Genomic DNA, 12,872 nt, shown 5'->3' on the forward strand with positions numbered 1-12,872 from the left:
GCTCCGCCCCGCCCCCCAGCGCCCCGACAGGCTCCGCCCCCAGCGCCCCACTCGGTTCCGCCCCCCAGCGCCCAGCGCTCCGGCTGCCCTAGTTCCGTAAACACTTCTCTCTCCGCCCCTAGCAGTCCCGGACCGCACCACTAGCAGCGAGAGGGGAGGACCGTTCCCTCACTCTCCTGAAACCCCCTCCAGTTCAATCTGTCCGCGGCCTCTCTGACCCAAACACAAGGGGAACTGTTTCTACAGTAGGTCGAATCTGTGAGAGCTCGGAATGGGAGCCTGAAGTTCCCTGGATTCCTTTGCCTCGCCGCGCCGTCTTCCCCCGCTCGCCGGTTTTGTGATGGCCGCGCCGTGGCTGCCTCCCTAGAGTCCCTCCGGGCCCTTTAAATAACGCGTGTGATGGGGGTGGGGGCGGGGAAAGAGGGACCGGGAGTTGTGGGGTTGCTGAGTTTCTGAGGCGATTGTGCTGCGCTCGGTGAGGGAACGGCCAGAGACCCCTGATCCGGGGTCACGACGTCGCCGTTCTCCTCTTGTCCACGCTCTGGACCCGGTGCGTATCCATCCCGGGGGAGGGGTCGCCGGCTCTGAGGTGACCGGCCGGGACCGGCGGAGGGGACACCTCTTCCCCCGGCAGGCGAGGGCCTCCTCAGCCCCATCTCGGAACTCCATCGTTGGACCGCGGGGCCGGGGGCGACCAAGCCCGGCTCCTTGTTCTCGCCTTCCCGAGTCCCCTTGTTTGACCTCGAACTGCCGTCCCGCGTGGGAGCGGGGCGCCGGCGCGCGGCGGCCGCCGCGGGTGTCGGGGGTGGACGCGGGCTGCGGGCCCCGGAGACGGTGGGATCGGGGCCGCCGAGCTGCTGTTTGCATCCTGCGGGGCGGGAGCCATCGGCTTCCAGCGATCAGGGGATGGGGCACCCCTCCCCCTCAGGAGTAGGAGACCGAGCCCGAGTGGAGGCCGGGCGGGGCCCGCGGCGTGTGTTTGGGGTTTGTTGCCGGGGTTTCCTGGGCACTCGACGCTGCCTTCGCCGTCCCCTCCCCCCAAGGATTTGTTTTGACAGGAAACGTGGTGCTTCTGGAGAGGAGGGGCGGCCGGAGGACGTGGGCAGGCAGGGTAGGCAGAGTTCTGGCAGGTTCCCTTGACGGGATCCTCGGTTAGGGGAAAGAGATGGAGCCATGCCCGTGAGGCCTGGGCTCGAACCCTTGACCTCTCAGGGATGGCTTGTGTTTCTCAAAGCGCTGCTGTGGGTGGCGCCACTGGGGTTAACAGCAATGATCTGAGGTGGCACGTGGATGAGCATAGTTACGTGTTTTAGTTAGTATTAGGAACATCTGTTGAATCCCACGAGCGATTTTATAATGCTATAAGGTTTCCTTTAAAATAAATATATTTGAAAGCAAAAATCTAGTCAAGCTAAAGAAAAGCGCTTTCTGAATTGTGGTATAGGTAGGGGTGGAGACGAGCAAACTGTCGTGAAGGGCGGTACTCAAATGACTGAAGTTTGGGAAATCTGAGATGGTTGTCCTGCTGCCTTAATCAGGAAGAAACTGGACAAGTTGTCCTTGTCCCCAGAGGACCCACGGTCACCAGCCCAGCCAGAGACCTTGCTCTTCCTGCCTGCCAACAGATGGTGAGGTTGTCTGTGGTTCCCACTCCCTGCCGCTGTCCTCTTCCTCTTAGCTCCAGGGATTCCTTGCATCTCCCAGGCAGCCAGTGGAGGCCCCGGGCTTATGTCCCTAGTCATGTGTGGAAGCAGCTTCCACGACAGTTTGCAAGGTTGGGGACCCCCGGAGGGAAGCACAAACCAGACAGGGTGGGAGGAGAGGGCTTTCGAATGTGAAAAGTGTCTAGAAACCCTTCTCTGGGATGCTGTCATGCCATCTGTAGCTGGAACATCTGCTTTTTACACACTGACTGGCTTGCTGGCTTTGATCTAGCTCTTTGTTGGTTCTAGTTTGATGAAGACCAGTATTGTCTAGCTGAAAGGTACAGGCACTTATCTCTCTGCTCTATGGTTTTTACTTTGCTGTGGATAAATAACTTTTTCGTGCTGCTGTTTTTTTTTTTTTTTTTTGAGTTGGAGTCTCACTCTGTTGCCCAGACTGGAGTGCAGTGGCCGCTCCCGGCCACCACAGCCTCGACCTGCTGGGATCCGGCGATCCTTCCGCCTCAGCCTTCCGAGTAGCCGGAATTACAGGCATGCACTGCCACACTCGGCTGAATTTTTTATTTATTGTAGAGACGAGGTTTTGCTGCCCAGGCGGGTCTCGAATCCACAGGCTCAGGCAATCCACTCACCTCAGTGTCCCAAAGGCGCAGGATTACAGGCTGAGCCACCGAGCCTGGCTTCGTGCTGCTGTTTGATACTGGTTCTAAAGCAGCATTTTGCAGAACGTGGAAATTTTCCACATCATCTGCAGTGTTTTGTTTTGTTTTTGTTTTTGTTTTTTCTTAGAGCCCAATCTTACTCCTCTGGCTCTTCATCCCTTACTACGCATATGTGAATGCTTATCTTTACTCCTGATTTTGATCTGGTCTTGAAGGGATAGCTCACTAGAGGTTTCTTGAAATTTCTCTTAACCTTAACTGGATAGGTTCCATTCCTCAGGGCCCTGCTGGATAATCTGAATATTTCACTCTAAAATGTCTATGACTCGTACTAGCTGTAAGCAGTTAACCCTTTGAAAATACTTGAGTTTTAACTAGGGATAAATAATGGCTCCCTGCTAGAGGATCTTCAGTCACTCTAGCCGGGGTGGTTGAGAGTTATTTGGGGTGATGGTCTCTTTCAGTGATGCCCTTCACAGAACAGCACTCGAGCAGCCATAACAGGATAAGGTCAGCTTGCTACCACACATGCAAGTGTCTGCATGGTGATGGGTAGATCAGTTTGGCAGAGTGGGAGTGGAAAGAATGAGCAACACACCAGATTTTCTCCAGCTGTCCTGAAGTGGAAGAGAGCATGAACTTTAGGGATCCACTGCCTGGATTTGAGTTGTGCCTCTACACTGCTGTGGACCCTTGGGCAAGTAATGCAACCTCTCTGAGCCTCAGGTTCATATTGTAAGATGGGGTTAATAATAATATCTTAGCTAACAAGGTTACAATGAAGAATCAAGGAAATAAAATATAAAAAGCACTTATAATACAATAGCTATTGAGTCTTGTGTCTGAGGTCATAATAGGCGCTTAGTGTCTGTTAGCTCGAAATATTACTTGCTACCAGTATTAGCAGGGTGGAAAGACACAATGTAAAAGTTCCTTTAAACTCCTGAACTCTTTACTAGTTTGAATGATTCATGCCTTGGAAATGTGGTAGGCACTGGGAACCAAGAGGGGAGACATAGCTGCTTCTTACCAGCACTTAAAATCTAGTGGGAGACAGATAGGCACACATCTGGAGTACTTTAAGTGACTGCATAATGGGAATATGAACAGTGTGAGTGAGGGAGAAGAGAAGGAAGACCCAAGTTGTCTTATGACTAGAAGTGTAGCTTAGTTAATGCAGTGATATTCATTGAGCTCCTGCTCTGTCCGGGTAGTGCTCTAAGCTCTGGTGGCTCGTTTAGATGCAGTGAGTGGGGATACCAGGGAAGGTTACCTTGAAGTTGTGACGTTAAATTTAAAGTCTGAATGACAATAAGAAGTCAACCATGAGGAGATCAGCGAGAGGAACATTCTAGGGGGAGAGAAGAGCAGGTGCCAAGAGCTCTGAAGTAGGAAGTTGGGCGGCGTGTCTGAGGAACCCATAGAAGGCTGTTGTATCTGGATCATGAAGGGCTGGGGAAGAGCACTACAGAATGAGGTGAGCAGAAGTCACATCACAGGGTTGTAAATCATGGCCAAGAGACTTCTTGAGGAAAAGGAAACCACCTGAGGATGAGCTCTTAAGAGGGATGATTTGTTTTGCCTCTTCTAGAGGGCTCTGGCCTATTTTGTGTTTTATTCTTTAGGCACTTTTCAAGGAGGATGCCAGGACGAGTTTGTCTAGAAGAGCTCTTATAATAGAGTGGTGTTCAAGCAATCACAGTGGTGAGAACAGTCAAAATTTCAAAACTGTAAGAGACTGAACTGTTCTGAATTAGAATCTTGAAGCACTTCATCTTCTCTTTTAGCCTTTTATTTGGAAATATTTTCAAACTTTTAGAAAAAGTTGAAGGAATAGTACAAAGAATACCCTTTTGTCCACCTTTTATTCAGACTCACCTATTAACATTTTGTTCCATATGCTTCATTGTTTTCTTTCTTTCAGTTGAATCATTTGAGGAAAAGTTGCATACATCATGGCCCCTTATTCCTAAATGCATAACCACAGTATAGTTCAACTTCGGTGTATTTAACATCGGATACATGCAGTTAATTCAAGTATTGTAACAATGCTGTTAATTGACTAATAATATCCTTTATAACATTTTATTTTTTGCTCCAGGACAGGATCCAGTGTAGAATCATGGATTGCACTCACTTATCAAGTGTTGTTGTTTTTTTTTAATCTGGGACTTATCCTCACCTTCCTTTGTATTTTATGACATTGACATTTTTGGAATTCATAACTTCTTTTAATAAGAATAAAATAGGCCATGTGTGGTGGCTCACACCTGTAATCCAAGCACTTTGGTAGGCCAAAGCGGGAGGATCACTTGAGTCCAGGAGTTCAAGCCCAGCCTAGGTAACAGAACGAGACCTCATATCTACAAAAATAAAAATAAAAAATAAAAAAATTAACCAGGCATTGGTAATATGCACCTGTGGTCCCAGCTACTCAGGAGGCCAAGGTGGAAGGATCACCTGAGCTCAAGAGGTCAAGGCTGCAGTGAGACATGATTGTGCCACCTCTTTCCAACTCAAAAAGTAAAATAATAGTTGACATCTGTTAGGCACTTTCTAGGCGCTTAAGTACTTGATAGATTATTTCAGTTAATCCACAACAGGTCTATAACGTGGACACTATTATTATCCCCATTTTCAAATGTAAGTTCTCTGTTTCAGTCCATAAATATCAAAAGGAGCAAGGCTCAAGAACTCAGTCCACCTGGCTGCAGAGCCAGTGTTATTGCTTTAGTGACGTGCATTATCCTTGATGTATCTTTACAGTCCTGACGGACTATTTGCAGAAAGAGTCTGGTGCAGAAAAGAAAGAAAGAGGTGAAGTTGGACACACACTGAGGAATCAAGCAAATTAAAAGCCAATCTCCCCTTTATCTGTGAGACACAGGATTAGCCCCTTCAGGTCCCTGTACCTTTTCCCTCCTCTCTTAAATACCAGTGGTCATACTGTCATTCATTCATCAGTTTATTTATTCATCAATAATTATTTAAGTACTTGCTGTATTTTAGTCATTGGCCTTAGAAAGTATAACATTTGTTATATATTTGTTATCATAAAGTGATGGAACAAAACAATAAAATATGAATATGCAGCACATATACTTCATTTTTTGGGGAATAGTGACCCGCTATAGTGTTGTAGGCTTTGCATAGAGTTACTTTCTGTCTTCTCCTTTGACCTGTGAGTAAATCCTTTAGGTAAGATAAGATGCAATGTACCCCAAAAGTTGTTTGATTTACTTATGAGTTGCAGCGGTGAGGGCTAGGTAGCTCTAAGATTGTCTGTATAAGAAGGAGGACCTTTTTTAAAGACACAGCCTAGTTTAATTATCACCAGTCTAAGAACTCAAAATAGTTTTTAAAGCAGTCTAATTACCCTCAGTGCCTTTTGAATCAGGTAGCTTTGTCCCCAGATGACTTATTTGGAAACTCAAGACCAAGAAAGGTAAGAGCAGGTGTGAAGGAACTTGCAAAAAAACCATTCACACTATGATCGGCCATTTGCTTTTGGCTTTTGTATGCCAAACAAGTGCAAAAGTTCTGTCCTAGGTTAACTAACCAGCCTCTGTTTATATGTAGAGGAACATGCTTTTATCATCCTGACATAAACTGTTCCTCCCTCCAGAGATTTTAAGGGGGTGGTGATATTAACAAACAAAAAAACGGGCAAATAATAATAGCAAACATCTGTATCCTATTTATTGTCAGTGATTGTTCCAAGTACTCTACATATATTGACTGAATGAAATCACACACCAACCCTATGAGTTAGCAATTATGAGTATGTCTATATGAGGAAACAGGCAATTTCTTAATAGAGTAATAATGGGCACTTTGGCGTCAAAGATAGGCTTCTGCTTGGATACTCTAAGGCCCAGTTTTGAAGTGGAGGCCTCTACCCGCTAAACAAGATTTTCTAAATATATTAAAGCTTTTAAATTTTTCTGTTGTGTCCCCTGTGCCAGGAACTCTACCTCCAGTGAATTGTTGGCAGAAAGTGTAGTTGAACATTATTAAGCATGCCTTTCATGAGCACACATCTAATTTCTCAGAACTTCTAGTGATGCCTCTTGGAACTCAGGGTTTAGAGCATCTTAGCAATTCGTAACTGAAAACTTTGTAACTGATCCTCACCTGTAAATAACTGGCTCAGCCCTCTCAGAAAAATGAGGTGAAGAGAGCAGATGTGATGCACATAAAGTTATACAGAAAATTAATGGGTCCCAAACCCTGGACCCCTAACTCCTAACCTAGAGCTTTTTATTTTTTAAATCTTTGCACTTTTCTGCCTTGCTAGACACAATTAAGAAACTTATCAGGTGTGCTGTCTAGCTGGAACAGAAAAATGAAATGGACAGTTATAACGATTAAGCCAGTTCATAAATTCCCATGGCTGAAGACTTTTATTCACTTTTACTTGGAAAAACAGCTAAAGCTCATTTGAGGCAGCTATAGTGGAGAAAAATTAACAACAGAGCATACATGGCACAGTTGTTACATTATGAAGCAAACACTGAAAAAAAATGAAATAGAAACAAACTTATTAAAATAGGAGTGTGACAAGGACCCAGAAATTTTGCGTTTTAAGTCTAATAAGATAGGCTTAGGCAATAGATTCTCTGCTCTCAGGGTTTGGACTTTGGCAGTACCAGGCCAGTTAACATGTAGTGATATCAGCTTGCAAATGTTCTGGTTGAAGTTGTACCAGATGGGACTCAGGGATTCTGATTTAGCTGACACTGAATGAATACTTGTCATATACTTGGCACTGGTGGTGGACAAGACACGGTCTCTGCCTTATTAAGAAGATTCAGAAGTAACCATAGGAAGAAAGTAACTGTACAAGAGACTAAGTGTTCTTGTGGAGACAGAGAAGATGAGCTGCAGATGGTACAAGGAGCAGCGCCCTTAACTGGCCAGAGGATGGAGGGAGAGCTTCCTGGAGGAGGTAGCATTTTCAAGAAATGCCATCAATGGAACATAAAATGTTGGTAAAGAGAGAAAGCAAGCTAGAGGCGAGGGTGAACATTCTACTGAGAATTTGGGGTTTGGTAGCAGTGAAAGTACCAAAGCAGTCCCTTTTCTTCTGCCCTCTTTCCCCTACCCCCGAGCAGGTTAGAGTTACACCTCAGGTGGAATCTAGTTTTCATGGGGTAGAGGAGATTACTGCACTTTGAAGGTTCAAGGGTTCAGGGCTGTTTTGCCACCAGTGTTCATGATGGTTGGCTTTGGGATTCTAGAATAAGGTGAGTGTCTCCACATGGTAGCTCCCTGGCAGCTCTGCTCCACTCATTGCCCTTCAGGGAGCATAAGCAGTCTCCACACGAGCAGTTTTCTCCTTGCAAATAGGTGGGCTAGGTAAGGGTGCGTTTCTGTTAAGTGGCAGGACTTAAGAACTTTGTACAAATACCCTTGGCCTTTGACCCTTATTAAATCCCTCTCAGACTCATCCTTTCCCTTGTCATCACATAAGGAATAAAAAATAACTCTGTTTCTCGCAACAAAGGCCTGATCCCCCACCTTAGTCTTGATCCTGCCTCTCCTTTCTTGTGTTTTTTCAACAATGCCTTGTTTTCCCTTTTCTTACTTTCCAGCATCCAGCACACCCAGTTTCAGTAACTGGACTTGAGAACCATGAGATTAAGACCCTGTGTGTTTTGTTCAGTTACTTTTCCCAGTGCCTCGTCTGCAGTAGGCACTCGGTAAATATTAATGGAGTCATTGAAGAAACTGTGCAGGCATTTTCAGGCATACTGTACACAGTTGTGGTTTCACATTCTGGCAACTTTAAAAGCACCACATCCCTCATTGAATGGACTGATTCAGGTTTAAAAGGATTCAGTGAACTCTTCCTTTCATTCTTGTCTATCTAGGATTTGAGGTACCTTTCTTCTTGGGCCTACGTTTCCCCTTCACTGTCAGCTGACACCACACTTATATCAGGGCCAGCTCCTTCATGGGCTTGGCCAGTGCTCCTGAGCTCAGGCTTGTGCATCTCATGTGCTCATGATCTGCTTTCTGGGTTGTGCCCAGACCCAACTGTCTTTCCCCGATGTTTCAGAAACAGCACTGGATATAGAGATAGGGGACTGGTTTTATGGCATAGGAAATCCCTTTGTCCCTCTCAGACTGTTCCCCCATCTGTGAATCAGGATCCTGTGTGCCTGCTCTCTCAGGGTTGTGGTTAGCACTTTGTAGTTGTCAAAGGCAAGCCAAATACAGTATCAGGTCTTTCTCTTTATAGTACAACAGTTCATGTGAAAATGATGGGGCAAGAAGCTAAAAACCTGCCAGCCAGAGATTTAATCAGTCTTCCCCTTTTCCCAGAGGCTCACACAAAGCATAAAGAGGCTGATTTTTTAAGTGTTTTATTTAAAACAAAGTAATAGGCACAATAGTAACAGCTAACATTTGAATTTTGTGCCAAGCACTTTAACAACTTTGATCCTAGTCAATCTTCAGGCAACTCTAGAGATTAGTTTTTCAGTCCAGTTTCTCTGATAAGTAGGTGAAGTGACCTTCCTGAGGTCAAATGGCAAACAGCAGAATATGCAGTCTGATCCTAGAGTCCCATATGCCTTCCTTCCATGTTTTAGCAACCCAAAAGGAGAGGATATATATTCTGTGCATATTTTGTAAGCATCTGCCTTTGCTTCGAGCCGCTCTTCTTTCATACTGGGACATCCTAAGTAGGCTCACATCTATGACTGTGGAATCCCTTTTCTGGAAGGCAGTCTTGATGGCCTAGTGACAGTCTGACCAAGGTGCTGCGGGAAGAATGAGGTCATCTGGGGACCTTTCCAATGCTAAGACACTTGTGGACATAGTTATCTACACTGGCACTGCCAATGGAAGTACCACAGAACATTGACACAGGGTTCTGTTTGTCTGTGCAGGTGCTATCTCTTTGTCCACACTTACGTGATACAAAATGCCCTTCAATGGTGAGAAACAGTGTGTGGGAGAGGACCAGCCAAGCGATTCAGACTCTTCGCGGTTTTCCGAAAGCATGGCTTCGCTCAGTGACTATGAGTGCTCCAGGCAGAGCTTCACAAGCGACTCCTCCAGCAAATCCAGCTCTCCCGCTTGTGAGCTGACGGGGTCAGGGTGGGGGTGGTGAGGGTGACATTAGACGTGTCTTGGATTTGGAAACGCAGAGGTGTTTGAGAACAACAGACTTCTCCTCATTTCTGGATTTACCAGAATAGCACTACAGAGGTTCAGCAGCTTTCTTGGAGACGTTCTCAGAAATAAATAGCCCCTAGAGTTTACAATCTGCTGATTTTTATTTTGATTACTGTCTCTGATCTGCTTTCACCTTACCAAAAGCAGGCCTCCAACTCTGTCTTATCTCCCAAATGGCAGAAATCCATTCTTTGCGATTATTTCTTGGGTTCTCCACAAGGATGAATTTGAATTCGTCTTCTCTGATTGTTTCTGATTTACACTGAAGGAATTTTGCCTTCACTGAAGGGTCAGCAAGGAAGTGAAATAATCTAAAGCGTTTCCTGGTGATTTCAAAAGCGTTGTGCAATTCACCCAGAAAGGTACCCACGAGGAGAATTACTATACTTGGAGTGTAAGAAAGAGTTTCAAGATAGGCCAAAGCAAAGGAAGACATCTTTTTTTCTTTTTCTGTGTGTGGAAACTAGAAATGTATAAGGCAGATCTGTTTGCTCCTTTTTAGAAATAGGGTTTTGCTCTGTTGCCCAAGCTGATATGCAGTGGCACAATCATAGCTCGCAGCTGGGCTCAAGTGATGCTCAGTCTCCCAAGTAACTGTTACTTGAAGTGCACACTATGTGGCTAATTTTAATTTTTTTTTTTCCTAAGAAACGGTATCTTATGTTGTTCAGACTGGTCTCAAACTCCTGGGTTCAAGCAATTCTCCCATCTCAGCCTTCCAAAATGCTGAGATTACAGGTGTTAGTCACTGTGCCCAGCTCTGTTTTTCAGTTTTTTTCATTGACACTTTGTTTAGAAAGCATAACACCTTTAACTGACAAAGTAAATGCAGGAAAAAGCAACTAGTGTTTAATGTGATCAAATGTCCACTTCTAAAAAATTTGTTCATTTGTATTTATTTACAAATTTTGCATTCTCATTTTTGAAACTCAGAAAATACTTAAGTGTAGAGAAAAGAAAACATTGCCCTATCACCCAAAGACAACAACTGGCAGTGCTTTGCTGTATCTTTATTCTTTGCAAAGACATATGTGGGTATATATGTATGGACTCTTTTCCCTTAGTATTAAATATTTACTCATGATGATATATCTATGAAATATTGTTTTTATGACTGCTTACTACTTTATCAAGTGAATATACTGTAAATTTACTTATACATTGATTTATCACTGGATATTTAGTTAGTTTCCATTTATTTGCTATTATTAACAGTGCTTTATGAGCATTTTAGTGCGTAAAGCCTTTCTGAAAATTCCTTTGCGTATCATTGGATTACTAAACCAAAGAGTACAGACATTTTTAAGGAGAAACTTGAGATAGAGATGGTAAAAGAATTAACCTCAGATTCCTGTGCCTTTTCTTACTCTCTGTATTATATATGGGGTTGATGCAACAGATGACGGGGCTTCCTGAAGAAGGGTTTTACTAATTCTGTGTATCACCTTTCTTTCTCTTTCTGCTGTTCCCCTCCTCCCCTTCCTTCTCTTCTTCCTCCTCCTTTTTCTTTCCTTAAAAAAACTAGGTAGCAAAGTGTTACCTGTCAGTGCAGTTGCTTGAGATCATGATTTTTAATTAACAGAAGCTAAAATTTCCAAGTGATTTTTAAAAAGACGTAATTTATTAGAATAATTTCTTAGTATAATCTTTAAAAATAACTCAGATTTTTTTACTTACTACATCCCACTGAGAAGTAGATTATCCAGCTTCTTAGATTTATTCTATTTTACTTTAATTATGTAAATTTTTGAGTTCTTACCATGTTCTTTTTTACTTAAATTATCTCATTCAGTCACCTTAGGTCTACCCCGTGAGGAAGTAAGCTATACCTCAGTGAAATAATTACCAATTGGCAAAACTTAGAATTTAATTAAGCATTGTACTATACTGCTTATATGTTTAGAAATTATAGTTTTAAAAATCAGTTATTTCATATTGAGTATATTTAATGAAACTTCTGAATTACAGAATAAAAATACTCTTATCACTTTCCTACATAATATATATAATAAATGCAAGTACCAATCAGCACTAAAATGAGATCATTTAATTTTAAAAAGAAACTTATAATAGGCCATATTAATATATATTAGAAATATATCTCAGAAATATTTGAGAGTTTATTATCAAACATGGTAATGAAAGCTATTCAAGGAGTTCTTAAATGTTTAAAGCCTCTATTTAGTGGGGGAATCTCCCTATTTTAGTATATATTCTCCTTATACGTAAAACCCTAAAATATACATTTGCATTAAATTAAACATTGTGTGTATCAGGCAGCTTAATTGGTTGATAGCTTCTCTTCTACTGTGTTAACTGGCCTTTGTTTTTTTCCAGCATCAAGCCCTCCCAGGGTTGTAACATTTGATGAAGTGATGGCAGCAGCAAGGAACTTATCAAACATGACTCTTGCTCACGAAATTGCTGTAAATGAGAACTTTCAGTTGAAACAAGATGCCCTCCCGGAGAACAGGTAACCTGGAGAGCGTTTGTTGTATATAAACCATGCTGAAGATTGTGTGTGTGTGTGTGTGTGTGTGTTTGTGTGTGTGTGTGTGATGTACACACATGTAGTCACACTGATTCTTGGAAGTTCTTGTATAATATCCACAGGGGTAAACGTTATTTAGTTCTCTCACAGGGTCTTATACTTTAAAAAAAAATATATTACTCTAGGGTGCATATTACCCATCATCTTTAGAACAGCCTATATGTCACTTTCTGAGGGAAGCTTTTCCTGACATTCCTGAATCCCGTAGACTACAATTAATTCCTTTGCTAGGAATTCCTGTAATTCCTGCTACCTCCTCTTTGTTAAGAGATCTTATAATTTTATGTTCAATGTCCATCTTTCCCACTTGACTGAAAGCACCGTTAATGGAGGAACTATTAATATGTCTATTGTTTGTTGCTCTGTAACTGTCACTTAACCTAGTACCTGGCGTATAGTACGGGCTCAAAAAATATTTGCAAATTGATTAAAAACTGATATCCAAGTTGTGAAGAATAAATAAGTGCTGCTAAACAGCCAGAGTGCTAAGAACAGGCAATTTAGGAATGTCTGGAGGTAGGAATCACAGCTGCAAGGGACACTTCCTGGTTAACCTCACCCCAGGAGAGAGACTTCTAGTGGGAGCCACACCCTTATATCCTACTTCAGTCTCTGGCATCAGTGGCTCACAAATTTCCTGGGACAAAGAGGAGAAAAATCTTGAGACTATCATCATAGATAATCATCTTTAGAAGCAAAGTTGGCCCATGGATTGAATTTTTCCTTTCTTTTCTTTTTTTTGAGTTGGAGTCTCACTCTGTCACCCAGACTGGAGTACAGTGGCCGCTCCCGGCCACCGCAGCCTCGGCC

General features: G+C 43.3%; 1 protein-coding gene across 2 annotated transcripts in view; it reads left to right on the top strand.

Annotated features, from left to right (window-relative positions):
• The first annotated feature begins 428 nt into the window (after positions 1-428).
• Positions 429-12,872, top strand: part of TCP11L2 (t-complex 11 like 2) — a 45,613-nt gene continuing 33,169 nt past the window's right edge. The window contains exons 1-3 of one of the 2 annotated variants that reach the window (XM_021709775.1): positions 429-550; positions 9,223-9,414; positions 11,849-11,984. In XM_021709775.1, the coding sequence (XP_021565450.1) occupies positions 9,258-9,414; positions 11,849-11,984 (293 nt within the window). In that variant the 5' untranslated portion in view covers positions 429-550; positions 9,223-9,257. The remainder of the gene's footprint in view (positions 551-9,222; positions 9,415-11,848; positions 11,985-12,872) is intronic. The other variant, XM_008052568.2, reaches the window with a different exon arrangement.

Source organism: Carlito syrichta, unplaced genomic scaffold, assembly GCF_000164805.1.
Source record: "Carlito syrichta isolate Samal-C Ts95f unplaced genomic scaffold, Tarsius_syrichta-2.0.1 Scaffold281728, whole genome shotgun sequence".
Classification (NCBI taxonomy): domain Eukaryota; kingdom Metazoa; phylum Chordata; class Mammalia; order Primates; family Tarsiidae; genus Carlito; species Carlito syrichta.